At 48.2% G+C, this 23,035-nt stretch overlaps 10 protein-coding genes and 2 long non-coding RNA genes across 14 annotated transcripts; 6 read left to right on the plus strand and 6 right to left on the minus strand.

Moving 5' to 3' along the window:
* Nucleotides 1-98: 98 nt before the first annotated feature.
* On the plus strand, nt 99-4,579 carry LOC136193909 (sterol regulatory element-binding protein 1-like). Its single transcript, XM_065982922.1, has 12 exons — nt 99-321; nt 676-929; nt 984-1,289; nt 1,345-1,459; nt 1,514-1,800; nt 2,312-2,650; nt 2,710-2,977; nt 3,029-3,192; nt 3,249-3,706; nt 3,772-3,934; nt 3,990-4,136; nt 4,210-4,579. Exons 1-12 carry the CDS (start codon nt 207-209, stop codon nt 4,312-4,314), a joined length of 2,721 nt encoding a protein of 906 aa, XP_065838994.1. The 5' UTR covers nt 99-206; the 3' UTR covers nt 4,315-4,579.
* LOC136193942 (mitochondrial intermediate peptidase-like) lies at nt 4,474-6,665 on the minus strand. Its single transcript, XM_065982955.1, has 3 exons — nt 6,339-6,665; nt 5,863-6,287; nt 4,474-5,755 (listed from the first exon to the last, which is right to left on the minus strand). Exons 1-3 carry the CDS (start codon nt 6,663-6,665, stop codon nt 4,603-4,605), a joined length of 1,905 nt encoding a protein of 634 aa, XP_065839027.1. The 3' UTR covers nt 4,474-4,602.
* Nucleotides 6,666-6,690: 25 nt separating this feature from the next.
* On the plus strand, nt 6,691-7,673 carry LOC136194020 (uncharacterized). Its single transcript, XM_065983029.1, has 5 exons — nt 6,691-6,784; nt 6,858-6,941; nt 6,988-7,171; nt 7,222-7,377; nt 7,436-7,673. The coding sequence occupies exons 1-5, from the start codon at nt 6,764-6,766 to the stop codon at nt 7,492-7,494; spliced, it is 504 nt and encodes a 167-aa protein (XP_065839101.1). The 5' UTR covers nt 6,691-6,763; the 3' UTR covers nt 7,495-7,673.
* Nucleotides 7,645-9,574, minus strand: LOC136193986 (neural cell adhesion molecule 1-like). The gene is made up of 4 exons (XM_065982997.1): nt 9,417-9,574; nt 8,649-9,011; nt 8,215-8,490; nt 7,645-8,154 (listed from the first exon to the last, which is right to left on the minus strand). Exons 1-4 carry the CDS (start codon nt 9,475-9,477, stop codon nt 7,862-7,864), a joined length of 993 nt encoding a protein of 330 aa, XP_065839069.1. The 5' UTR covers nt 9,478-9,574; the 3' UTR covers nt 7,645-7,861.
* LOC136194049 (uncharacterized) lies at nt 7,880-10,746 on the plus strand. The gene is made up of 2 exons (XR_010671509.1): nt 7,880-9,833; nt 9,899-10,746. It is a non-coding gene; the product is annotated as an uncharacterized lncRNA (long non-coding RNA).
* On the minus strand, nt 9,835-11,315 carry LOC136194038 (proteasome maturation protein-like). Its single transcript, XM_065983051.1, has 6 exons — nt 11,066-11,315; nt 10,908-11,011; nt 10,772-10,832; nt 10,613-10,714; nt 10,371-10,464; nt 9,835-10,092 (listed from the first exon to the last, which is right to left on the minus strand). The coding sequence occupies exons 1-6, from the start codon at nt 11,066-11,068 to the stop codon at nt 10,004-10,006; spliced, it is 453 nt and encodes a 150-aa protein (XP_065839123.1). The 5' UTR covers nt 11,069-11,315; the 3' UTR covers nt 9,835-10,003.
* On the plus strand, nt 11,102-12,349 carry LOC136194030 (cysteine-rich hydrophobic domain-containing protein 2-like). The gene is made up of 6 exons (XM_065983038.1): nt 11,102-11,246; nt 11,309-11,363; nt 11,609-11,764; nt 11,835-11,891; nt 11,947-12,006; nt 12,078-12,349. The coding sequence occupies exons 1-6, from the start codon at nt 11,134-11,136 to the stop codon at nt 12,126-12,128; spliced, it is 492 nt and encodes a 163-aa protein (XP_065839110.1). The 5' UTR covers nt 11,102-11,133; the 3' UTR covers nt 12,129-12,349.
* LOC136193997 (uncharacterized protein y4mH-like) lies at nt 12,306-13,780 on the minus strand. The gene is made up of 6 exons (XM_065983008.1): nt 13,650-13,780; nt 13,486-13,594; nt 13,378-13,424; nt 12,974-13,318; nt 12,605-12,737; nt 12,306-12,541 (listed from the first exon to the last, which is right to left on the minus strand). Exons 1-6 carry the CDS (start codon nt 13,747-13,749, stop codon nt 12,391-12,393), a joined length of 885 nt encoding a protein of 294 aa, XP_065839080.1. The 5' UTR covers nt 13,750-13,780; the 3' UTR covers nt 12,306-12,390.
* LOC136193963 (protein ABHD18-like) lies at nt 12,426-17,880 on the plus strand. 3 transcript variants are annotated; one of them, XM_065982983.1, is made up of 23 exons: nt 12,426-12,492; nt 12,562-12,795; nt 12,851-12,912; nt 12,985-13,091; nt 13,137-14,092; nt 14,147-14,176; nt 14,228-14,292; nt 14,350-14,749; nt 14,799-14,842; nt 14,892-15,008; nt 15,060-15,353; nt 15,412-15,986; nt 16,042-16,120; nt 16,321-16,421; nt 16,486-16,567; nt 16,616-16,700; nt 16,756-16,783; nt 16,839-16,977; nt 17,029-17,118; nt 17,184-17,259; nt 17,332-17,556; nt 17,612-17,678; nt 17,744-17,880. In XM_065982983.1, exons 12-23 carry the CDS (start codon nt 15,901-15,903, stop codon nt 17,805-17,807), a joined length of 1,122 nt encoding a protein of 373 aa, XP_065839055.1. In that variant the 5' UTR covers nt 12,426-12,492; nt 12,562-12,795; nt 12,851-12,912; nt 12,985-13,091; nt 13,137-14,092; nt 14,147-14,176; nt 14,228-14,292; nt 14,350-14,749; nt 14,799-14,842; nt 14,892-15,008; nt 15,060-15,353; nt 15,412-15,900; the 3' UTR covers nt 17,808-17,880. The 3 variants fall into 3 exon arrangements, with proteins under 3 accessions (XP_065839055.1, XP_065839048.1, XP_065839060.1); XM_065982976.1 differs by having other exon boundaries at nt 13,137-13,446; nt 13,500-14,092; nt 14,350-14,842; XM_065982988.1 differs by having other exon boundaries at nt 12,562-12,628; nt 12,689-12,795; nt 14,350-14,842.
* LOC136193920 (P protein-like) lies at nt 17,819-21,781 on the plus strand. The gene is made up of 25 exons (XM_065982932.1): nt 17,819-18,158; nt 18,215-18,266; nt 18,324-18,396; nt 18,451-18,522; nt 18,576-18,652; nt 18,714-18,847; nt 18,905-19,013; nt 19,071-19,124; nt 19,173-19,244; nt 19,302-19,367; nt 19,421-19,477; nt 19,542-19,666; nt 19,715-19,797; nt 19,847-19,902; nt 19,960-20,039; nt 20,096-20,148; nt 20,202-20,343; nt 20,403-20,451; nt 20,537-20,645; nt 20,728-20,855; nt 20,913-20,972; nt 21,058-21,162; nt 21,220-21,313; nt 21,395-21,488; nt 21,564-21,781. The coding sequence occupies exons 1-25, from the start codon at nt 17,911-17,913 to the stop codon at nt 21,652-21,654; spliced, it is 2,283 nt and encodes a 760-aa protein (XP_065839004.1). The 5' UTR covers nt 17,819-17,910; the 3' UTR covers nt 21,655-21,781.
* LOC136194042 (uncharacterized) lies at nt 19,040-21,003 on the minus strand. The gene is made up of 2 exons (XR_010671508.1): nt 19,968-21,003; nt 19,040-19,905 (listed from the first exon to the last, which is right to left on the minus strand). It is a non-coding gene; the product is annotated as an uncharacterized lncRNA (long non-coding RNA).
* On the minus strand, nt 21,681-22,796 carry LOC136194008 (Krueppel-like factor 12). Its single transcript, XM_065983018.1, has 2 exons — nt 22,665-22,796; nt 21,681-22,595 (listed from the first exon to the last, which is right to left on the minus strand). The coding sequence occupies exons 1-2, from the start codon at nt 22,737-22,739 to the stop codon at nt 21,789-21,791; spliced, it is 882 nt and encodes a 293-aa protein (XP_065839090.1). The 5' UTR covers nt 22,740-22,796; the 3' UTR covers nt 21,681-21,788.
* Between the last annotated feature and the right edge of the window lie 239 nt (nt 22,797-23,035).

Here is a 23,035-nt window from a genome sequence, read left to right on the forward strand (position 1 = left end):
CTTTTATAGGAAGGAGGGGAACCATGACGTAGCGCTTACGTCATTACAATGACGAATGCGTTCTCGAATCTTCTTCGCGTTGACGTCATCACCAAGGCCTTCACGCATGTGCCAATACTAAAATTAGATGACGTAAAATCAGGCCACTCGAACGTTGGTCTTCCATTGGCTTACGTCGACGTGCGAATCGTCGCTTCTTCGGTGGGATGGACAGTGAGGACGAGTTATTGAACGACTACCCCGTCGACCTTCCGCTCGACAACATGTCCTTCCCCGATCTCCCTCAAGAATTCACTGACACCTTCCTGTCGGCTTTCGACGGTAAGAACTCCATTGCACACGAGCTTCGCGAGTCTCGCGAGCTCTAATCCGAGTAGAAAACGCAGAAAGATCGCTGTTTATCCGTAAAAGCGCGTCGATTTCGACGTGAGATGCGAGGGAGTTTCCCGTACGGGAAACTCCAGATTTGTTTTCTTTAGAACAAACCCCGAGCAAAATCTAATACGGCTGGGGGGGGCCCCGAAATGAGGGCGTGTCGCGTGGATTGAATAGAGCTTCATGCTAAACAGCTATTTCCTGCGCATTTGAGCAAAAAAAACGTGGGCGTGGCACGTTTGAAACTTCCCAAATGGGCGTGGTGTCGCGTGCTAAACGGGAATTTTCCATAATTTACAGACCAGGTTCTACCGAATCCAAATTTGTCCGAGGCGCCTCACGCTCCCCAGACGACGCCTCCTACACCCCAATCTCGTTCTCTTCTCCCTTCGGCGCCTACGCCACAATCGACGGAGGGCAAAGTCTTCAACGGTGCTCCGCCGTTCGACGCGGCGGCGGGAGGAACGCCGTACGGGAATCACGAGGCCGCCGCTGCAGCGGCAGCGGCGCGAATTATGTATTCGCCGCAGTTGATGGGCGACCAGCATTTGCAGGTGTCTCGCATTTTTTTGCGCCATGTTGCTAATGCACTAACCGATTGCTACAAGGGAATGACGCCGAATTTTAATGCCCATCAGCAGGTATTGGCAAATGGAGCGGCTCTCTTCACGGCCGCTTCCTTTTCACGGATGAGCAATTACGGCGGGGGTGGCAGTGGCGGCGGGCCTGCAGCTTCCGGGTTTCCCACTGGGGTAATGCCGCCTCATTCGGACTCCTTTGGAGGGCCGCAGGGAAACGAGAAGAACGGGAAGGAGAAGAGATCGGCTCACAATGCAATCGAGAGACGATACAGGACGAGTATCAATGATAAGATCGTCGAGTTGAAGGATTTGGTGGTCGGAAATGATTCTAAGGTGATAAAGAATAAATAATCAGATATGGATATATATATATATAAATTCGTTTTAGATTAATAAGGCTGGGATATTGAAGAAGGCTATCGATTACATACGCTATCTGCAGAACATGAATCAACGTCTTCGAAACGAGAATCTCGCCCTTCGAAAAGTCGCTCAACAAGGAGGTCGGTTCTCTTGAAAAAATTAATTAAATAAATAAATAATTTTTTATTTCCAAGATCCTTCTCTTTTGGCGTCGACTCTACTCGCTTTCGATACCCAGCGCTCCATAGAGGATTTCTCCATGGAACAGCAACATCGAAAATCGTCCTCCTCCTCCTCTTCTCATTATCAGACGAGAAGAGCGACAAAGATGGCTGCCCAATCGTCCACGTCCTCGCCGGACGGAGATAAGTGCCTCTACGGGTCTTCGCCGTCGAGCAGCGCTTCATCGCCTGCGGAAGAAATGCTGGAAACGCCGCCTATGACGTCGGATGACGATGACAAGAGATCTCCAAGTCATCAGGTATTTTAATAGTTCGTTTGTACAGACTAGAGACTTTACAGTCGTCCTAGCCTCGTAAGATTTAGTATAGCTGTCTTCCTTGATACTTTTAATCAAGGAAGAACAGCTGCATTGAAGCTAGTGATGTATAGTGTCTAAGCGGGATAGCACGTGAAAGGACTACAGTATAAGACAAGAGACACTGACAGTACGCAACGTATTTCATAACCAAACAGCATATTCATCTTATTGTATCATGATCTCTTGCTACTGTTGCTTAGCTATAGTTCCCTTTGAACCACAGACATACTCTAGTACTCTACTCTTTTGAACGGGTGCCTGTATAATTGTGGCTGAGTGGGAAGTCACTATGTGTGACCAAACAGCATAGAACTAGAATCCCTTGCTAGTTTCCTTTGCGAAATGAGTTGAAGTCTTTTGTGTGAACGGTTTATGCCACAATCACTGAATCACTCTATTCATACATGTACACGCATAGGACTCTAAAAAAGTACTCTGTTTTGTACTATAGATAAAAGACAAGCATTCCATGACGTCCTCCAATGGAACGAGAGTGCTTCTCTGCGTTCTCATGATGACGAGTCTCGTCGTTGCTCCGGGCAACGTCTTTGACTCTCATTCCAAAGCGGCGGAGATGCATCATTCGGCAGGGAGGCACCTGCAGGGCGTTGCCACGGACAACCAAGACGACGAGATGAGCTGGTGGAAAGTGGGCGTCGTGACGGCAATTCGTCTACTCATTCTAATCACTTGCCTCTCTTGGATTCTCGTCTTTGGAGAGCCGAATGAGACGAGAGACAAGAGCGGCTTCTGGAGACACAGAAAACAGGCGAAACAGGACGAAAGAGACGTGAGTTTAAATAGAAAAACTATTGATTAATAATAGTACGCTACTTCCTAATATTCCAGGGCAATTTGAATTCAGCTGTGAAACATCATCGATTGAGTCTCGAATCGTTGGGATGTCATCCTCTTCCTCGATCCGTTTTTGACGTCACCAACAGTCTCATATGGAACATCCTACGCCAGTTCCTTCACGTTCTCTACATCAACAATCTCGTGTGGACTCTCATTGGCTATCTCTTGCCATGGCAACGCAAGAAACTCCAAGCCGTACGTCGCGTTGCCAAGGACGCAGTCGCAGTCTATCACGACCTTCACAAATTGCATTTATCAGGTAGAAAAATAAATAATAAATAGATAAATATATGTCAGTACGTTTTCTTAGGGTATTATCCTTTGGATAAATTTGCGTCACTGGATCTCACCCTATCATGTGTCAACATGTGCGACGTGGCGGGAGATTGTATTGACGATGACGTCAGAGCTCATATCTACGCCACAGCTGCTCTCCAGACCAGAAAAAATCATCCAAACCTTCCAATCATTCCCGTACGTAATAGCAACAAGACTGGATTAATAAAATAGGGTTTCTCTCTTCTTTATAGCACATTCTCTTGTCCCGTATGGCACGCTGCGTTTCTTCTGATCTGGATTGGCTCTTGACTCCCGATGGAAAGAGCTTCTTTTTCACGTCAGATTGGTTCCGGAAGCAGACGCCGTCTTGCAATTGGGTCAATCCTCGTCCCGCTCACGATCCGCTCGCCTCGCTTGGCGCGCTCTATCGGCAACAGTTGCTACACAACGGATTTCTCAATTTGACCGCGTCGCCGAAAAATTCCGATTTGGCTTTGGCCGAATTTTCCATGGTGCAAGAAGTGGCGGGAAAAACGCGCGTCGTGTCGGAATCCAGTGGAGATTTGGAGGGAGATGATGTGGCAAGATGGTGGGCTCTCATTGGCCAACTGGCTTGCCTCGTCGAAAGAGAAGAGAAGGACGCAAAAGTGACGGAGATCTACGGTCAAGTGGCACTTCTTCCTAGTGGCAAAAGCGAGGAATTGATGAAGTAAATATTAATCTGTATTTGCATCCTAATAATGTCTATGTTTTCTTTGTGTTTTGTTGTTGCAGGGCGATTTCTCTGGCTGTGAAAGCCAAGCTGGTTGCTGGCAAACTTGTGAAGGAAGAAGACGCTCTGGTCCTCTGTTGTCATGGCTCTGCAATGATCGAAACCGGCGTCAACGCGATGAAAGATTTCAATGCCGCCAAAGACGACGTTCCCTCATTGGACAAGGTAATCATAGTCAACATTACTAATAGGAAAACGCTTCAGGTGTCCTTTCCTTTAGTTGGTGTACTTGCTTGCCTGCGATTGGCTGCTGGAATTGCAGACTCAAGTGTGGACTGATACGGGAAGAAAGGATCTGCTTGCATATCAGAAGACATTCACTGCTATGGAAAAACTCGCCGAAGCAAACCCAGCCACTCACAGCCAGGTAATAATTAAAATACAAAATAATTAACTATTAGAAAATAGTTAATTAATTAAATAATCCGTATTTTTTGTAGCTCTATGCTCACAAGGCCACGTTGCGCGCCATGTCCGGCGCCAATCCAATTCGCACGAAACAGCTGGCCAATGTGAAACGTCGAGGCAATCGAAAGATGAAGTGATTGAGACTCTAGTAGAAAGGTAGGCGTGTCATTGTCTGTATGTCTGTCTGTATCGTTCGTGTGTTCGTCTCTGCTCTGTTCCTGCTCCCGCTTCCGCTGTTTTTTCTCTCTTTTTTGGTAGAGTCTGTGTGTCTAACGACTGCACGCACGCGATGCCAGTTTAGTTTTTCTGCCAGTTATTGGCTGCAACAGCGGAGGAAAGCTTTCCCCATAGCGGACGCTTTCAATTAAAAAAAGTTTAGAAGAAAAAAACGCAGTAATCTTATGACGCGTGCTACTACACAGTTCCTAATTCGGTGACATCATCAACGACTCCACAAGTTCTTTCATTGTCGGTTCGTATCCGAGAGTATCGGCGAGGATTTCGCGCGGATCTTTGGCTCCTCCGTGCGAAAGAAATTCCCTTCGATACCATTCGCCGGCTTTTCTGCTCAGAGGATCAGCTGAAAAGAGTCGCTTCCATAGAAGATTGCTGACAGCTCTGGCCCACAGGTAGGAATAATATCGCGCCCCGTAGTGACTAAAATGCGAGAAATACTGAATTCGATTCTCCATGTCTTTTATGTTTAGCGGAAAATACTCCTTGAGATTTTGATGATAAATATCAATGGGATTAACGTCGTCATTGACGTTTTCGTCGTGAAGTTGAAGGTCGGTTAACGCGTAAATTATTTGAAGTTGGGTATCTATGTGATTTTCTTTCGCCGCCACCGACGCAGCACGTCGTGCGACGTCGTCGCGTGCGAAAAGACGAAGAACGCGCTCGTCACGTGCAAATATTTCCATCAGGTGAGACGGGACTTCGGCCACGTCCGTAGCGCAGCGCGTTCCCGTAACGTGCTGATAACGAGCGCGAGCGAGCATCGAATGCATAGCGTGGCCCATTTCGTGAAAGAGAGTGCCCATTTGAGAGGAGGATAAGTAGGTCACGGGATCGCCGCGCGGGAAATTGCACGTTAGAACGACTAGAGGATTCTGATAGGCCCCAGGCGCCAGACGACGTCCCCCGCGTAGCGTAAAGTGGCAATCGTGCGCTGCCGACTTTTCCTCGCGTCCAATCAAATCGCAATAGATCGCGCCGAGCTCGCCCTCTCGCTCATGCGCAACGCCTACCTTGACGACGTCATCCGACCACACCTCCCCGTTTCCCGCTTCTTTCACGTGCAGTCGAATTCCGTAGAGATGACTGAATAGTCGGCTCAGGCCATCCACGCACGTCCCGAGAGAAAAGCGCCGTCGCGAAAACCACTGCAATTGCCCGTTAGACATGAAATCGTTCAAATTCTGCGCAGAATCGCTCCGTTGTCCCGTTTCCAACGCCGCGCGCTCTACCTCCGATTTCAGCTGTCGCGCGGCGAGCGTGAGAAACTCTCGCGCCCTCGCACAACCCCCCACCATCGAGGAACCGCCTCTAAGTGTCCGTTCCGCGAAACTTGGGAACCTACAAGACAAAGCAAACAGTGTCCCAGCAGCGGGGGTCCCTCCTGCCTCCCACAGCGCCACGATAGAGTTTCCTGTCGGGCGTGAAAGAAAATAGGACCCACGTACCCGCAAAGTCGCGCCAGCTGGTGGCGGCTGATTGCTAATTGTTTCAATAAGTAAATTTGGTCGGCGTCTCGCGTGGAGTAGACGCTTTGCCGATCATTTGCATCGTTTTTCGGTTTTGCGCATCCTTCGCCGAACGCGATCGCGTGGGATAGCGCGCGCGAGTTCAGGGCGACGGCTTGCGCGCGCTTTTCGGCGTCTAAATGAATTCCGCTCTGTTCGAAATCAACGATTAGGAGCTCGGCGAGACGGAGAGTGTCCGGTTCGAGATCGGCTTTTAGTTGAGAATCGGTCGCGATTTTCTTGATCGCTTTGTAGAGGTCGAAATTCGTGTTGAGTTTTTCCACGAAATTGCTGATGTTTACGCATGCGCTTGTTGCTGATTCTTTGTACGCTGCATCGGGGTGGAGCATCCGAATGCATTCACTCTGTGCAAAAAATCAAAAGTTTAGTTGATTTTACGGTCGTTTCGTGCCTACCATGTCGGCTATTTTGCAAATTTCGTCCGATAGTTCGTCGCATAGTTCGAGGCAAGCTGTCGGGTTGTTTTTCGCTTTGATTGCCTCGTTGAGAAGCCGATTGCCATTTTTAATGACGTCGTTAGCCAATGTGTCGAATCCTTCGTGTGATACGAGTTCCTTGAAGGCTAATAGTCCGGTTGTCGCACCCGATTTCGATTTTCGCGCCACGGACGGGTTATCGAACGCAGAAATCAAATCCACACGTTCCGGCGTTTGCACAAAAGAACGTCTAGCCAAAGAAACCCGCTTGGGAAGGCGCAGAACGGCTAGAATTTTTGAAAACATCTCCAAGGTAGATATCAATGTTGTTTCGTCACGTTGATTTCAACGCAATACTCAATCTTCGTTTCTTCAGGCTTCTTCGACTTTTCGTCGTTCTGGAGATGAGCGGCTTGCATTACGAGGTAGTTAGTAACCGATTTATTTCAAAAGAAAAAGAAAAATCGTGGCGAATCGGCGTTTTTGCTTCTCGTGCAGATTCTCGACGAAAAATCGAGCCGCAACGCTCAGCCAGTGCTCCTAGTCGAAGACACGAATCCTTCCCACGTGGAATACGAACTAGTAAGCTGCACAGAGACGCTCAAATCGTAGTAGAAACGTCTTCCAGATCGACAACCCATCCGATGCCGAAAACGCGACCAAAGTCCCCCTAGTCGTCGTCTCAGACGATTTTCCTCCGCCCTACTCGTTATATCCAACTACAAAAGAAACGAAAATCCCTATGAAATCGACTCCTCGCGAAAAGGCCTTTGAAACGGGCACGCCCCTCACGTTCCTCATCGGTTTTCTCTGTAAGGAAGTCGTCACCGTCATCTACGTACATCAAAAGTCTGTTGTCTAGTCGTTACAATATTCAGCTGGTTGGGTCTGCTTCTACTCATATGTTTCCAACCTACGTCTGTAGCTAGTCAAAGTGGAAGCTTATCTGGCTTGGGGGCCTCTTTTCTCTTGTATAATATTGCAGGGGGATGGGTTAGCTATGTTGTGTTGGGAACGGGTAAGTGAATTTGTCGACATGTTCAGGTTCGTGATTTGCGGTCTTCTCCCTCCCTCAGGAATCCTTCTGATGTTTGTGGGCCTTTTGCGCTACGGTCTGGCCAGGTGGTCCAATTAATTATCCCAATGCGATTATGACGAACGCGGGACCTGATTCTATGAAGCCCACTGCTTCCTTGGCTTCTGCCTTTTTGTTCCTTACACTGACAAACTTATTTATAAGTAGCGATGCATTGATAGGGGTGTTTGTTGTGACAGGAAGGACATATTGTAAATTATCATTGCCATTGTATTTTGTACATGTGTCACAGCAACAGTCTAAACGGATTGGTCTCTTCGAAGAATCCATGCGTTACGAGACTACAGAAAAAACCGTTTCGTGCACGAGAAAGCCTACGAGAAAGAGTTCGACGCGAAAAAATATAGTCCTGCCTTGTGTACATGCTTTCGTCTTAGGCGCGTTGGCGTTTTTCGATGACGTACATCTAATACGGGCCAATGAACGTCGACTGCTTCACGCTCCCGTGTTCGTTTTTCGCCTTGCACGTGAAGTCCCAGCGGCGTTTAGTGCCGGTGATTCGCAAGTCGAGAGAGCTCGTTACGACTTTGAGTCCATTCGGCTCGGTCTCGACGCGCTCCGTTATCTTGTGACTGAGTTTCTTCGACGCGAACTCCCAATGGATTCCGAGCTGGCCTTCGCTCATCGCGCGACAGGTAAGCGTGACTCGACCCTTCGCCGCGACTTTCGGCTCGGTTAGAAAAGCGATAGAGGGAGATTCTAAATTAGAGAGGCACCCGGATATAGAGCGGTAATCTCCGGCTCTTTGACTGAACTCACCGAGCATGATTACTTCGGTCGTCGCGACGACTTCCCCGTGATGATTACGCACTCGGCACGTGTAATTACCGGCATCAGTCGATCCGACGCGAAATAAAAACAACTTCCCGTTCGGATACTGAATGATTCGTTCGTTGTTCGCGTTGAATCGAACGCCGTCCTTAAACCACACGACTCGCGGCGTCGGTCGGCCGTGATTGGGGCAATGTAGGGCGATTGAATCGCCGGCGTTTGCTAATTTGACGGCGGCGGGTCGCACTAACAGCGTCGGTCTTTCTGCGAAAAAAGGCGGGCGTTACTAAAACGATTCCCTTCAACACGGAACAACGCGTGCGCTATGTAAATAGTAAACAGGATAGTGCGCGGGAAAAGGGCAAGCGTTTTCTAATTGGTTCCACATGTTCTGCGCGCGCGCGGACCGCACAATCGTGTACCTTGAATGAGAAGCTTGACTTTGGATCGTATGGGCACGCCTCCTCGCACGTATACGGTGCATTGATAGGAGCCGCGATCGTTGCGAGTTAGATTCTGAATGTGCGCTTTTCCGTCGCTCGCGACGATGGCGCGCTCGTTCGCCTGCTCCAATGGGAGACGTCGACGCGTCCACGTGACGCGCACGATTTCATTCATCGTGAAAAAGGGGCATTCCAACGTGGCGTTTTCGCCGCGAATTCCGGTCGTTTTCATGACGAATTCCACTTGGGGAATGAAAACGATTCGCTCGTCCGGGTTTGCGGTACTGCCGCCACTCGTCGTTGTCGTCGTTGGCAGCGTGGGATTCTCAGCCAATAGAAACCCTAAGCAACAGACCAATCAAATTATAGAACAGTTTCGCGCCATTCCAATGGGGAGCACGCAAACCCCGGCATTCCGTTCGCGGTTTAGCTGCTCTACGCCACATTCTTTACATTCGTAAATGCTTTCCTATCATCGCGACCAATGCAAATCGTTTCCCAGCCCTTTCTCATGCATGCTGTATAGCACTCGATTCGCGCATCTATATTCGTCGTCTCTTACGACGTACGTATTGAATTAGGAAGTTAAGGCTACCGGACCGAAATTAGTCGATTAGACGCGCACAGTACAGTAGGACGAATCCCGAGTCGCGACCACCGCACGATTTATTGGATAGGGAGGAAGACCGACCGATCGATCAGGAGAGGAGGGGAGTGATCGAAAGCGGAGATAACAAAATAGCGTACCTGGAACGATTGCGGCGAAGATAGCGACGAGAGAGAGCGCGGTTTTGCTCGCGTGACTCATTCTGTGCGTTAGGAAAGACGGTGAGGTCGGTTCGTAGACGAGGAAAGACGATCGCTCGTGATTGCGTTGGCGTTGGGGCGCGAGGGTCGAGACTGAGACGAACGCATCCGCTCCCGACGTTTATATTGCCGCTCTCTCGCGCTTGGCACGTGCCGCCTCAAATGCGGTTAGGCAAGCAGCCGAAACGGATACACAGAGGCAATTGCGTTTATCCCCCGAGCCCCCTCCCACCGTCACGATGACAAACGCAATTACGATTCGACGAGCGTTATACACAAACGATGCGACGGTCGCTAAGCGATCGATCTAAACAGGACGGTGCGCTACGAAACGATTGGACGCCGACTTCGATAAGGGTGCGAGAGTGCGTCGACTATGACGAATTAAACATACACACAGCTGCTCTAATTTCGTGTATTAGCATATACTTCGAAGGCGTACGAACGTCAATGTTTGGAGCGCCGCGAACCGAGTCGAGTTACAAACGCCTTCGCGCGCGCGGCACGTGCGCCGGATGGCGCCGTTTTCACGGCGCGGCGTCGGCGTTCAAAGCGCGGCGAATCAACTTCGCGTGATCGGTCTCCTCCGCTATTTCCCGGAACTCGTCGTTGGCACCTACGAGAACAAACGCCCCCCCTGTCACAGAAAATTCGACAGGGATTGATGGGAGGGGGAGATTTCGGTGCGCGGCGCAGCAGTTCGTCGACCGACCGCAGATCGTTCATTCGCTCGTTCATTGATACACTGAGTCATGCGGCGAAGCGGTTCCGTTCGCGCGCGTGCGCGAGGGGAATTTGGCGCGAGCGGCGCAGCAGTCAAGCCACCGCAACTCATTCATGCTTTCTTTCATGCGACGAAGCGGTTCCGCGTCGCGCGCGTGTGCCGTGACTTACCACCCAGGACGTCGTCGAATCCAATCGTCTCGTCCGCGCCCGTCAAGACGTCAAGCAGAAGGTGGGACCCCCGGAGGGGAGCCATATGACCCACCTACGAGAGAAGGAAAATAAAATGACGAAGACCAAACGCGCCAAAGTGAGAAAACAAAGGCGCTCGCGGTCACGAAAGATGAACGGCCAATTTATCAATCCGTGGAACCATTAGCCGGGTCAATATTGAACGATATTGCACTGCTTACTTTGGCTGCGATTGCTCGTTCCATTCTCAAATTCAACGGGGCGTGAAGACCTTGCACGTGCCGTAGAAGCTCCAGTCGCATATGCTCCTCATTTTTAGCGTACTGCATAAAATAATTAAATGCATACGGGATTATCGTGAGCGTTGATTTCTTCTTTACATTTCGCTCTGATTTTTCGAGTGGGTGTGGCGTTCTGGTCACGTGATTTGCTCTACGAAAGCTGCAAGAGGCGACGAGGAATTAGAACACGACTAAAACTTTTTCTGGTCGACAATGCGAGCTTTGGGCAACTTGCCTGTTCTCTAAAGGGTCGGTTGAACCGTACATACGGGCTTCGGCAGATGGAAGCTCCTTTGTCGGCTCACAATCGGCGTCCAATAACAGGTGAGTCCGAGTACTCTGCAATTTGCCATACAGTCTCTACTAAACGTCGACGATCGTCTAACGGCTCACCATCGTTCAGTTTCGTCTTCGTTCCAAGGGAATTCCCGATTGATTTCAAACTCAAGTTGATATCGAAAATGAGCGAACAAAGTGACGAAATCGTCGAAGTCGATCTCGACAATCTGCCCAGCTACGTCCTCAGCACAACGCCGGAACCGCTAAAAATCCGCGGCATCGGACGAATGACAGTGTAAAGCCCCAAATCGAGTCACGCGAATCGCGCATAGCATCTGACGGACTTCCGCCTCGCAGATTCGGTCTCAACAACAAATTCAACACCGACTATCCGTCGAGCCTGACAGGAAAGGTGAGCCGAAATAAAACCGAGAATGACTCACCGGAATGCGGAAGCCAGGGGTCCTCAGGGGAGGGAGGAGAGGAGAGGGGTGCAATCACTTTACATGAGACAGATAGAGCATATGCATGAGCCAACAGGAGTCTGAGCATCCGCTATAATTGGTAGGGGCTTCGATCTAAACTTAGGAAGGAAAATGCACATGCATAGGAGAGAAAACCCTCGAGATTTTTTGATTTCCATTGATCGCACGCCAGATCGCCTCGGAAGAGTTCGATGCGACGATCGGTCGAATCAATTCGTTTCTCGGTCACACGGTACCGTTCACCGTACGATGGCTCCTCTGCGGCGTTCTCTGTTGCTGTTGCACCGGCGGATGTTCCATGATACCCGTCGTCTATCTCAACAAACGAGTAAAAAAATGATACGCTTTTTGCTCTCCGAAAATGACGTCATATGTCTGATGATATTTTCGTGTTCCAGACTCGCGTGCGTCTCGACAAAGCGTTGTCATGGGAAAACAGTCGATTGTATCACAAGGTACACACGCACGTCGCAATGTAGCACTTATTTATAGAGACTCCCTCTGACGTAGCTCGGCTTTCATTTACGTCTCAGTAAAGAGCCGATTGTCGACAGTAATCTAAAAGAATACGTACGATTTCGTGGGACGGGCGCGGAACGTTTATTTGAAATCGTACGCGTTCTTCCTCTCCCCTCTTATAGGTCCTACTCATTGAATTCCTGCCAAAGGAAGACATTTATCGGCCGGATTGAGGCCAGAGGAGCGTATTTGTATAAGATAGTGATGAGCGCCATGGGGGGTGGGAGCATGCACAGTGTCCAGGCTTTGTAGAGAAGGAGATATCTATTCATAGGGGAGTAAATGAGATGAGACAGGGACGGGGCCTGGCCGTCTGCATTGTAATGCTAATCTTTTGTACACTGTTTAACGGGGGGTGATGCTTTATTCAAAAAAACCGAAATCACGATACGAAACATATAAAAAAGCGTATGAACGTTGTAAAAAAAACGATGGTCAGATGCGGTAGACGCGTTCCGCCGTTTTTGCTAATATGTTCGTCTGTTCGGCGTCGGAGAAGCGCGCTATGTTTGCTTTGAGCGCGTCGAGGCATCCCTGGTACGTTGAATTGATTTTATCGACGGGATAGTTCGAGGCAAACATGCATCTGTTTAATTCAATCAATAGATGTATCTATCTATTGAGAAAAGGAATGTGTGGACCTCCCTACCTGTCAGCTCCAAACGTGGTCACGGTGAATTCAATCAGAGGTTTTGTACTTTCTGCCGTCCAATAGCGGTCTAACATTGCGTAGCCCGACAATTTGATAGCAACGTTGGAATTCTGAGAGATCTTTTTAAGACCTGGTACATGTAAAAAGACCAAAATCAATTCTCCGGTTTCTGTCTAGGATTTCTTCTGGTAAGACTACAGTACTGTACAGTTAAAGATCAAACCAATTTAGATTTTTTCTTAGGAAATATTTATGTATAGGGTCACACCAATTCTGCGTATAAGGGTGTAGAGGTCAGATACAAGGTACAGTACGAGAATCTGAGCATGATTTCGTTTAGTCAATATTAACCGTCTTATATCCTACCTTCTTGCCAGGCTTTGACCGTTTCTTCATCCTTGTCATAAGGCAGTCCGTTGTGATCGATGATGAACTGAATGTTGGGATGATTTCCAATGACGCGGCTCGCTCGCTCCATTTGATTGTACGTCACGTGCATGTCGAAGGAAAAATTGTATTTCTCCAATAGAGCCAATCCCTTCAACCAGGCGGGATCGTCGAGAAATTTATCGTGCGGTGCCTGACGAAGTTCCTTGCACGTCGGATGATAATCCAAGAGTTGTCGAATGCCGCGCACTCGCTCGTATTTCGACTGAGCTTCGAGAATTCGAGCCGCATCGTCAGCGTGGAGATCGCAATGAGCAACAATGCCTAATTAATGGTCGCGTGACCCGATAACGGCGGAAGGTTCAGGGTGAGTAGACGCGTACCTTGAGGAAAGCCGAGCTCGTTTTTCGAAGGCAATTCGCTGAGAAATCTGCACGCACGCCGCAAAAAATGTAAATGACGTAAACGAGGAGGCGTAGCGTAGCTCGTACCGCGTTTCCTCTAGCGGATCTATAACCGTTTCGACGTGAACCGCTTTCGCGACTCCAGCTGGCCTGGCATCTTTTATGTAATCGTCGATTGAATATTCGATAATTGGAGCTAGGCGAGCGACAATGTTTTTTTGGGGGGGAGTTCGCGTGTGCAGCGTGCATACCGAAATCGCCGGCTATGTGACCTCCGCCGACCACATTCTTTAGCCATGGGTGTGTCTTCGTTGACCAAACGTGGAAGTGAGCGTCAACAACGTAAGACATTGCAGGCAGCTACTGAAAAAGTAAAAAACACAAGGCGCATGCTCGCACAAAGTCGTCCCCACATTTCACGCGGAAAAGGAACCCGCAATGAGCGTTAGAGCGCTTATCAAGAAGTTTGAAGTCCTGGGAGAAAAAAACGCTGGTCGAAGTGGGCCTAACGCTCGAAGAAACTCTGGTCGAAGAAATGCTTCTCGAATTCACCAAGAATCTCATCAGACCGCCGTTCCTGTCGCCGCCGCCGCCGCCGCCGCTGAGAACGACGACGACGACGACGACGACGATGATGGCGAACTGGGGAAGCTGCTTCGCGAGGAGTTCGATTCATCTGCTGAATTGACGTTAGGTAAAATCATTTGTCAGCATTTTTGTTTTTCGAACCTGACATAATTACTTGCAGGAGAGCAACTTGCAACCGATCTAGCCAAACGTAAGATCTGAGTGTTGCAATGAGTTTGCTGTCAATTCGTATGCTTCTCAGAACCATCTCTAATAATGAAAGGGAATGACAGAGTAGATCACGCTCCTCTTATGGAACCAAGCAGAGTAAGAATGGCAGCGTCCGTCTTCGATTTAAAATGATGAATGATTTAATTAATGCAGAGCAATATTTTTCGAGGATATGCTTTGTTTGTTGCTGACAGTTCACCCGGGTTACGCTCAGTTCAGACATTTTCCTTGTATCTGTTCTCCGATACAAAACATCACAATTATATGGAACAGTGCAGTTATTTTAATCAGATCAAAGGCCATGCCAATTTTTACGTGGAGCAGCATTGTAAATTGACAGTATCTGTAGAAGTGGTATGTGTCAACGGCAAAGTGTCAAATGAGCAAATAATTCATCCTACTACACCAACAGAAATTGCATATTCTGCTTTGCAAGACTTATTGTGCAGGGATTATATAAAGCATGACTATTTAATGGTGCTGAAGGAAAAAACCGAATCAATACATATGATGTTTATTCTCAAAGGTGGCGAGAAATCTTTTTGATCCCAAGGTAAGCAGTGTTTATAGCAGTAGGCAGTTTTTCACCATTTTTACGCAAGGTAAACCGAGATCACACGTGGTTGTTTAATAGCAAGAGGCAGAGGTAAAAGTTCTAGATGAAGCAATTCGCAGTTGTCATATTGCTCTTGCAGTTTAAATGTTGATGGCCTCGCAATAGCTTCAAAGACGTGCAATGAAACAGTACCGTCCATGGATGGACTTCTTCCTTTTAAGGATGTGTCAGTGAAAGATTCCAGTGCACGTGCGAGGTGAGTTGCTTAGAGGCAGTGCTTGGCAGTCTGATGACGGCTTCTATGAAGGAATTTTCCAGAAGACGATGACAAGCCCTCAGAAAATCTGATCAAGGCTATCTTTCATTTGGGACAATCAATGTGGCGTGAAATAGGAAATAATCTCTTTGTTGATCACACAAAGTTGGATCAGATAGAACAGAAGTATACAAGCAATGAAGTACGCTTGAGGGCAGTTATAGATTCTTGGATGCTAAAAGCTAACAAGGGTACTGACATTACTGTTAGGATATTACTTTTTGCGTGTGATGAAGCAGGTGTTGGCCGCCATAGTATAACTAAAAAATACTCTGAACTTTGCCGGTAATCTCATTTTACTTTTTTTGTATGTTCGATATAATGAATTAGCTCCCTGTCTTAGCGCGAGAGATCCAAGTCAAGAATGGCTGATTGCATCCCCACCCGCCAAAGAAAGGGTCTTCCGGATGGCTCTGCTCAGGTTTCGACGTATCCGAGTTTGGTCGAAGCGATCTCTAACGTGGGAAGCGGACAGTGGGAAGTTATCGCGCTGAATCTTGGTCTTGGCATCAACGCCATAGACCAGATAAAGGAAGATAGCAGGAAAAATGTTGCTCGATTGGCAAGGGCTATTGATGCATGGATAAAGGAAGCCAAGGAACGAAATGACGCCACCGTGAAGCGCTTGCTAAACGCGTGTGACTCGTCAGGTATTGGGTCCCGTGCCATCGAACAGAAATACGACGAAATTGAAAATGGGAAAAAGTGATTTTACAAGTTGTGTAACTGCTTTGCATTTCAGTTTTTGACACTCGTTTTGACAGGTTTCTTATTCTCAACGTCACGCGCCCACGCGCGCACACATTGCCAGACTCCCGGATTAGATAGACGCATGAGCCTCACCGATCGCCTCTACAGGCAATTCATCTACACCAAGTTCTTCACGAAAGGCTGGGGCTCGTCGGAGACCCTATTCAGGTATCGTAGAGATGCGAAGCGACACCTCCAGCACACCTTTCGCTCCTCTGGACAGGCTTTTGGCGTTGAGAGACGCGCTACTTCAAAATCCTCAACAAATCGCTGCGTCGAAAGGCTCAGTAAACATCTCCGAGGTACGATACTCATTACTGTGGCGTCCATAGCATGCGATCATGCGCCGTGCGCGTGTTCCGTGAGAAATGAGTACAGCGACGATTTTTCGCGAAAAATGAAAAAAGCACGCGTCTGATTCACTAGAAAAAAATTCTTTTAAATTATTTCACGCGCGCACGCACGTGTTTAGTGTCGATTCTACTGACTGATATACGTGCAGAGCCGTTCTCATGACAACTACGAAGTGCACACGGGAAATTTTCAATCTCCACTCGCCGAATTCCATCCCGGCTTTCTGCCCAAAGAAAGCGAGCTAGCCCAGTAATAATAAAACGCGTCTTTTGAGATGATACATGCACATATTAGAGATTTCTTACGTATACAGATTTCAAATGGTCCTGCCTAAGAGTTGGCCGTCTTCCAATCGAAAGCCCATCTGCGTGCAATTGGCCGGCACAGGCGATCATGTAGCGCAGAACAATTAGGACTGTGCACATGTATATTGGGCGTTTTAGCGCTATTGGAGAAGACGGAAGTTGCTGGCGAAACCGCTGGCCACGGAAAATGGAATAGGATCAATTCTACTTGAAAATCCTTTCTGTGAGTAAAAATCATTTGAGTACTGTATTGACTTTAAATTATTTTATCTTCCTAGATGGCGTTAGGAAACCATTAGGACAGACGTAAGTCACATTGGTGGATATTCCAATTAAAATAATCAATATTCCTTGTTCTTAGTCGTTCAGCTCTTCAGCATGTCAGCGATCTTTTTGTGATGGGACTTGGTCTGGCGTTGGAAACCGCCGCTCTCTTCAACTGGTGTCTCGAGCAGGGATACGGTCCACTGGGCATAACGGGAATATCAATGGGCGGCCACGTAACCAAAGCGCAGGAGCAATAAATCAATAAATGACGACGCTCTTTATAGATGGCGTCGATTTCATCGACCTTTTGGCTCAAACCAATAGCAATCGTTCCCTGTTTATCGTGGAGCACAGCATCTGTGGCTTTCTCTCAGGTGGGATGATGATTTCATGGGAATATGAGAGGGTGATGCACGCTTCTCCTCGTTTCTCACATCAGGGCGTTTTCAAAGACGCCTGCACGTGGCAAGTTCTCGAGAAAGACATGGAACAGGCAAGCAAAATTCGCGACTCTGGTATGCCACACATATTTACGAGGACTTTACTCATTAATTATTGATTCATTAATTATTGATTTATTAATCAAGGAAAGATTCGTTCTCTGTCGGATCCTGTTTTGCCGTCCGCTGCGCAAGGAAAAGGGAAACCGTCGTTGGAGGCGTTGACTTTCATGTTGGAGCTGATGGACACGTTCACGCATCTGTCTTCCTTTCCGAAACCCCATCCGGATTCATCGATTATATCCGTCGTGGCGAAAGACGACGAATACATGCCGCGAACCCGCGTAACACCGCTTACGGAAGTGTGGCAAAGTAAGACGAAACAGTATCCCAATCATTTATTTATTTATTTATTTATTTAATATAGATTGTGAAGTGCGACTTGTTGCCGGTGGTCATATACAGTCATACGTAGTCCATCACGATAGTTTCCAGTATGTAAAAAAATCAAGAGGCCAGTAGTACCTCCTCCTATTGATTGATTGATTATTTCCTTTAGGAAGGCAATCAGTGACGCATTCGATCGTCTACCGGCGAACGCCACCCTTCACGCGACCAATTAATTATTGAATCTTTTCCTCTTTGATATTCAAACCGCAAACGCGGAAGTGGTTTCTCTGCACACTCAACACATGACCACGTGACGTAGCGAAACGAGCAGGCCCCATGGCTGAGGCAAGTCTTAACGACTCCGACGACGATTTATTTCATTCCGACACGCCCTCGACGGAAATGCTGACGATGCGCAAGCCGCGCGAGTCCTCGCATTCGAGCGCGATCGTAATGGAGACGAGTGACGTCGATCGGGCGAAGCCGATCGCGAACGGCGTTCCTCCGACCGAATCGACGCCGCTCGTGCGTCTCGACGACGAGCGCGCCGAGCGTTCGATGACTAAAGCGGGGAAGAGAAAGAAGTGAGCTCGTAATCGTGTCTCCGCCCACACACGTGATTCGTTTTCTTTCTCCCCAGGCTTCAAGAGGTCAAGGCCTATGTCCTGTGCGCCGTGGCCGTGATTAGTGCCGTAAGGAAAAAATATGCGTATAAGAAGTCCTTTTTGGGGATCGATTTGTTTCCTTAGATGGCGTTTGCTTTCAGTCCCGAAATAGAAACCCCGCCAAACTTTCTCATCGTTTCTCCGGGCAACCCTACTTGTTCGCGTCAATAAAATTACGAGTTAGTCACATTTATCAGTTTCTATTTTATAGATTTGAAATTCGACGAAGGACAACCCAACTATCTAATAAAGACAAGATGTCAAGGTCCTTTTTCGACAACAGGTCTCTCTTTTGACTTTTTTATTTTTCATTCCTCTATGGTGTTTCTTTACTAGGCAATGCGAATCACACTCTGACGGTAAAGATGGTTCTCATCAATGAAACAAACAACGCAACCGTTGCAGTATTTGCAGTTCGTCTTTGATTCCAATTTTATCTCCTTTTTCTCACTTTTCCTCTCGTTCAATGTGCAGCCAAGACATGACAAAATCATCTACTTTCAACAGTCGCACGAAAACGACTCGGACGTGTCCGCGTCGTCGAGCGAGTCGTCGACAGACGGAGAACCGGAAACGATAGAACTGACGTTCGAAGTGGAAAACGAACAGTAAGAAGAAAAAAGGCTGAGAGAAGATAAATTTTATGTGACTCGTATCATTTATAGCCTGCATGACGATCAAACTCGACTTTCGTTTTTCGTCGAATCGACGGAAGAGGAACGCGTGGCGTTTGCACTATACTATCAAGGGTCGCCAGCGACAGCGAAGTATCAGGTACTCGCATAGGCGAATACACATAATTCGATCCCTAATTAATAATTTTTTATTTAGGTTTTGTATGCTGGACTCATTCTCATCTTCGTCTACGTTTTGATTGTTTTTGAGGTAAAGTAGAGATATCTGTCTGTGCTTTGGTTTGAGGGTTTTTTTCAGCTTGTTCATCGAACGACTGCCGCGTTGCTTGGCAGTCTCGTTGCACTGGCCACGTTAGCTCTTCTGAACAGGGTATACATGCAAAAACACTAATGTGAATTCTATCAAACGTTCTTATCTTTTGTTCAGAGACCGACTTTGGAGGAAGTGATGGAGTGGATTGATTACGAAACGGTTTGTCTTCTATTCGGAATGGTACAAAGTTATCCCAGACGCCTCGAATCGTTCACTAAAAATTCTCCTCGAAGATGACTATCGTGGCGATTTTCTCTAGCACCGGCTTTTTCGACTGGGCTGCCCTGAAGGTCAAATTCCGTCATTCGTCGTGCTGGATGATTCTCACGTCATTGACCGTACTTTGCTGCGTAGGCTTACAAATTGGCCAAAGGAAAAGTGTGGCCGCTCATTACGATTCTCTGCGTTTTCTCCGGCGTCATATCCGCCTTTCTTGACAACGTAACGACGATCCTTCTAATGACGCCCGTCAGCATTAGGCAAGGACGCAACAGCAGTCAATCAAAAAATAATTCTTTATCCCCCAGGCTCTGTCAAGTCCTCAATTTGGATCCGACAAACATTCTCATAGCAGAAGTCCTCTTCTCGAACATAGGCGGCACAGCAACAGGTACGTGCCAATATTTAATAGAACATATATCTAATTGTGAAATTGACAGCGGTGGGAGATCCTCCGAATGTGATCATCGTCTCAAACAAACAAATATCGCAAGCGGTACTGTACAATAGAAAAAGAATGATATGGTATCGTTTATATTTGCTTTTTTCTTAGAACATCACCTTTGCTACGTTTACAGCTCATCTTTGCATTGGCATTGTATTCTGTATGTTCACAGGCTACGGCGTACTGAGGTAGGTATAGACGTTTTGCTTATACGTGCGTTGATTCTCCTTTTCCCTTGAGGCAGACTAATGTACAGGAAGTTGACTCTGGAAAACGCGGATCCTCCGGAAGTGGCCGGTGAGTCATTCGACGATCCCAGGAAGCCACGTACAACACCGCTCCCTTTGCAGAAATGAAACGAGAAATGGAGATATGGAAACGTGCGGCGGAAAGAATTCCCATCGTGTCCGCCGAACAGAAGGCCGTCAAAGCGATGCTCATGCAAAAGTCGCTCGCCGTCGAGACGGCACTACGAAACAAGCAATACCGGAAGTGAGTGGGAAATCAACGCGCACGTATTCTTTTTTTATATAAACTTTTCATCGTCGCAGTTCGTCGTCGAAGGCGTGGAAAAAGAATCTGTCGGAATTGGAGAAGAAGGTCAGAGTGGCACGCGAATTGTGCATATATGTCTCGTGCCATTCGTTTGATTTGAATACGAGGAATTTGCCCTTTGCTATTGCAGTATCGAATAACGGACAAGCCGCTTCTAATCAAAAGCAGCGTCGTTCTCGTCGCCGTCGTCGGCTTCTTCTTCTCCTATTCATTCGTCAATAGTCTTCACATTGAACTCGGTACACGCGCGCCCGGCCCCCGGCCCCGCAGGGGGGAATTCAAGGACGGGGCTTCTCTAAACGAATTCAATTTTCTCTTAAGGCTGGATTGCCATTCTCGGTGCCGTCTGGCTCATCGTACTCGCCGACGTTCACTCCCTCGAGTTCCTCCTCGAAAAAATCGAATGGGCGACGCTGCTCTTCTTCGCCGGCCTATTCATTCTCATGGAGGTATTTATATAGCGAAGTGCCAAAAAAAACTCGCCTCCCTACGGATCGAGCATATAGGCACTGGAAGAAATGGGTCTGATTGATTTCATCGGCGAGCACACGGCAAATCTCATTAAAGTGAGACAGCGCGTCTGGGATGACACATCCACGCACGACGATGATCCACGATGTGTCATGCATTTATTAAATATTTGACCTCTAGAAAGTTGACCCTGAGAATCAACTTCTCGTCGCCATCGTACTAGTCGTCTGGGTGTCGGCAATCGCTTCCTCGTTCATCGACAACATCCCCTTCACAACGGCCATGGTCGACAAGCGCGTCCGTCCGGTCGATTTTATTAATCCTCCGTCTGTCTATTATTAGATTCCTATTATCATCGGGCTCGGTCGAGATCCTTCATTGAATTTGGAACTGCCTCCTCTCGTCTGGTCTCTTGCAATGGGAGCCTGTCTTGGAGGTAAATGCTTATGTATATCTTTACTAACGATGAAGCCCTTTCTCTGCTGCATTCAAGCTTGTATCTCCTTTGTTCTTTTAGGCAACGGAACGCTGATCGGAGCGTCGGCAAACGTCGTTTGCGCCGGTCTCGCCGAACAGCAGGGATATCCCATATCGTTTAATTATTTCTTCAAGTAATGAATGGCGAGAAACGGAGTTCTTAAAAGGAATCACGTCGCTCTGTCTCTCTCTCTCTCTCTCTCTAATAGGTACGGCTTTCCAATGATGCTTGTTACGGTCTTGACGGCGACTGCCTATCTGTTGATTTGCCACGTGGCCATTGGCTGGAACTCGCCGTGATTGATTGAATTGATTTTTCCCCCTCCCCGTTCGAGTTATTTTTGGATAGACTGTCTACCTACTTTTATTTTATTATCGTTTCAGTTTGTGAACAAGGGGAGAAAAAAAAGAAGAAAAAAAGGAAGTGGGGAGCGTCACCTACTACTCGTCGCGTGTTTTTTCATATGCAGAGCCAAGTGATCGGATCGCGCAAAGGCGCGAGTGCATTTGTTGCATTTGAATGGCTTGACGCCCGTGTGCTTTCGATAGTGCCGCGTCAATTCGTCGGAACGCGCAAAGCGCCACGTGCATCCTTCCCACGTGCACTTGTACGGCTTTTCGCCCGTGTGCGTTCGCACGTGCGCTTTCAAGTGCGAATTCTTCGTGTAAACTTTATCGCATCCCGGATACTGGCAATGGTACATTCGTCTCGCCGCCTCCATTTGTCGATAATAGCAGACGAAGGCGAGCGGATTGCCCGCGAATAAGGTGACAGGAAAGTAGAGTGATTGTTGACAAGCGATCTGCCGCATTGTGGCTTCGTCCATCGGCTGACCGCCGAAATAAAAATACGACGGCGTCGTTTCGTGCTCCTGTAGCGCGCCGGCGGACGCTAGTTGCATGTATCCCTGCTGCGCTATAGGAAATATCGACGCGTCCGCGTCTGGATCGTTCTGACGCGTGTCAACACGATCGTGTTGATCTTGCGCGCACGTAGACGACGATTTGACATTTTGCGCCTCCGATTTGCACGATTCCTCGCCGCCGCTCGTCGCCTCCGAGTCGCCAGGCGACGGCGCGGGCGGCGCAGACGACTCGGATGGCGACGGCGACGAAGCGTCGACTTCCGGCTGAAGGAACTCCGCGAAACTGTCCTCGCTCGAGTCGCCGTACGCTATGAGAGGAGGCAGCGACTTGCCGTCGTTCGCCCAGTCGTGATAGAGCTCCAGTTCGCGTAGTGCCTAGGATATACAAAGGAGACCGCGCGCGACTAGAGGATCGAATCGCGCGCGGTAAGAGACTAAACCGACTTCGAATAGGCATTCGTCGTCGAGCCGATCGAGCGTAGGATAGTCGGTGAATTCGTCGACGGACATCGCGTTCATGATTTCGACGGATTGTTGTCTGGAGTCTCGGGAGGAGTGAACGGGGGGTGAATCCTGCAGGGGACTGACGGTCAGGATTGATGTCTTATTTGATTAACCGCAGTCACGTCACCTTCGCTTATGTAGCGAAATTGGTGTGGTTATCTGCCCGGTAAGCATTTCCTTTCTCATTGTGTATATGGCTACCTTCAAATTAGCTGTCAGAGTTTACATTTCGTGTTCATTTCGTTCTAAGCGTTCCAGGTAGGCATGCTCCTCCTGCATTGGCTCTCTACTCGCTATTATTGCAGCGCGTG

Source organism: Oscarella lobularis, chromosome 1, assembly GCF_947507565.1.
Source record: "Oscarella lobularis chromosome 1, ooOscLobu1.1, whole genome shotgun sequence".
Classification (NCBI taxonomy): Eukaryota; Metazoa; Porifera; class Homoscleromorpha; order Homosclerophorida; family Oscarellidae; genus Oscarella; species Oscarella lobularis.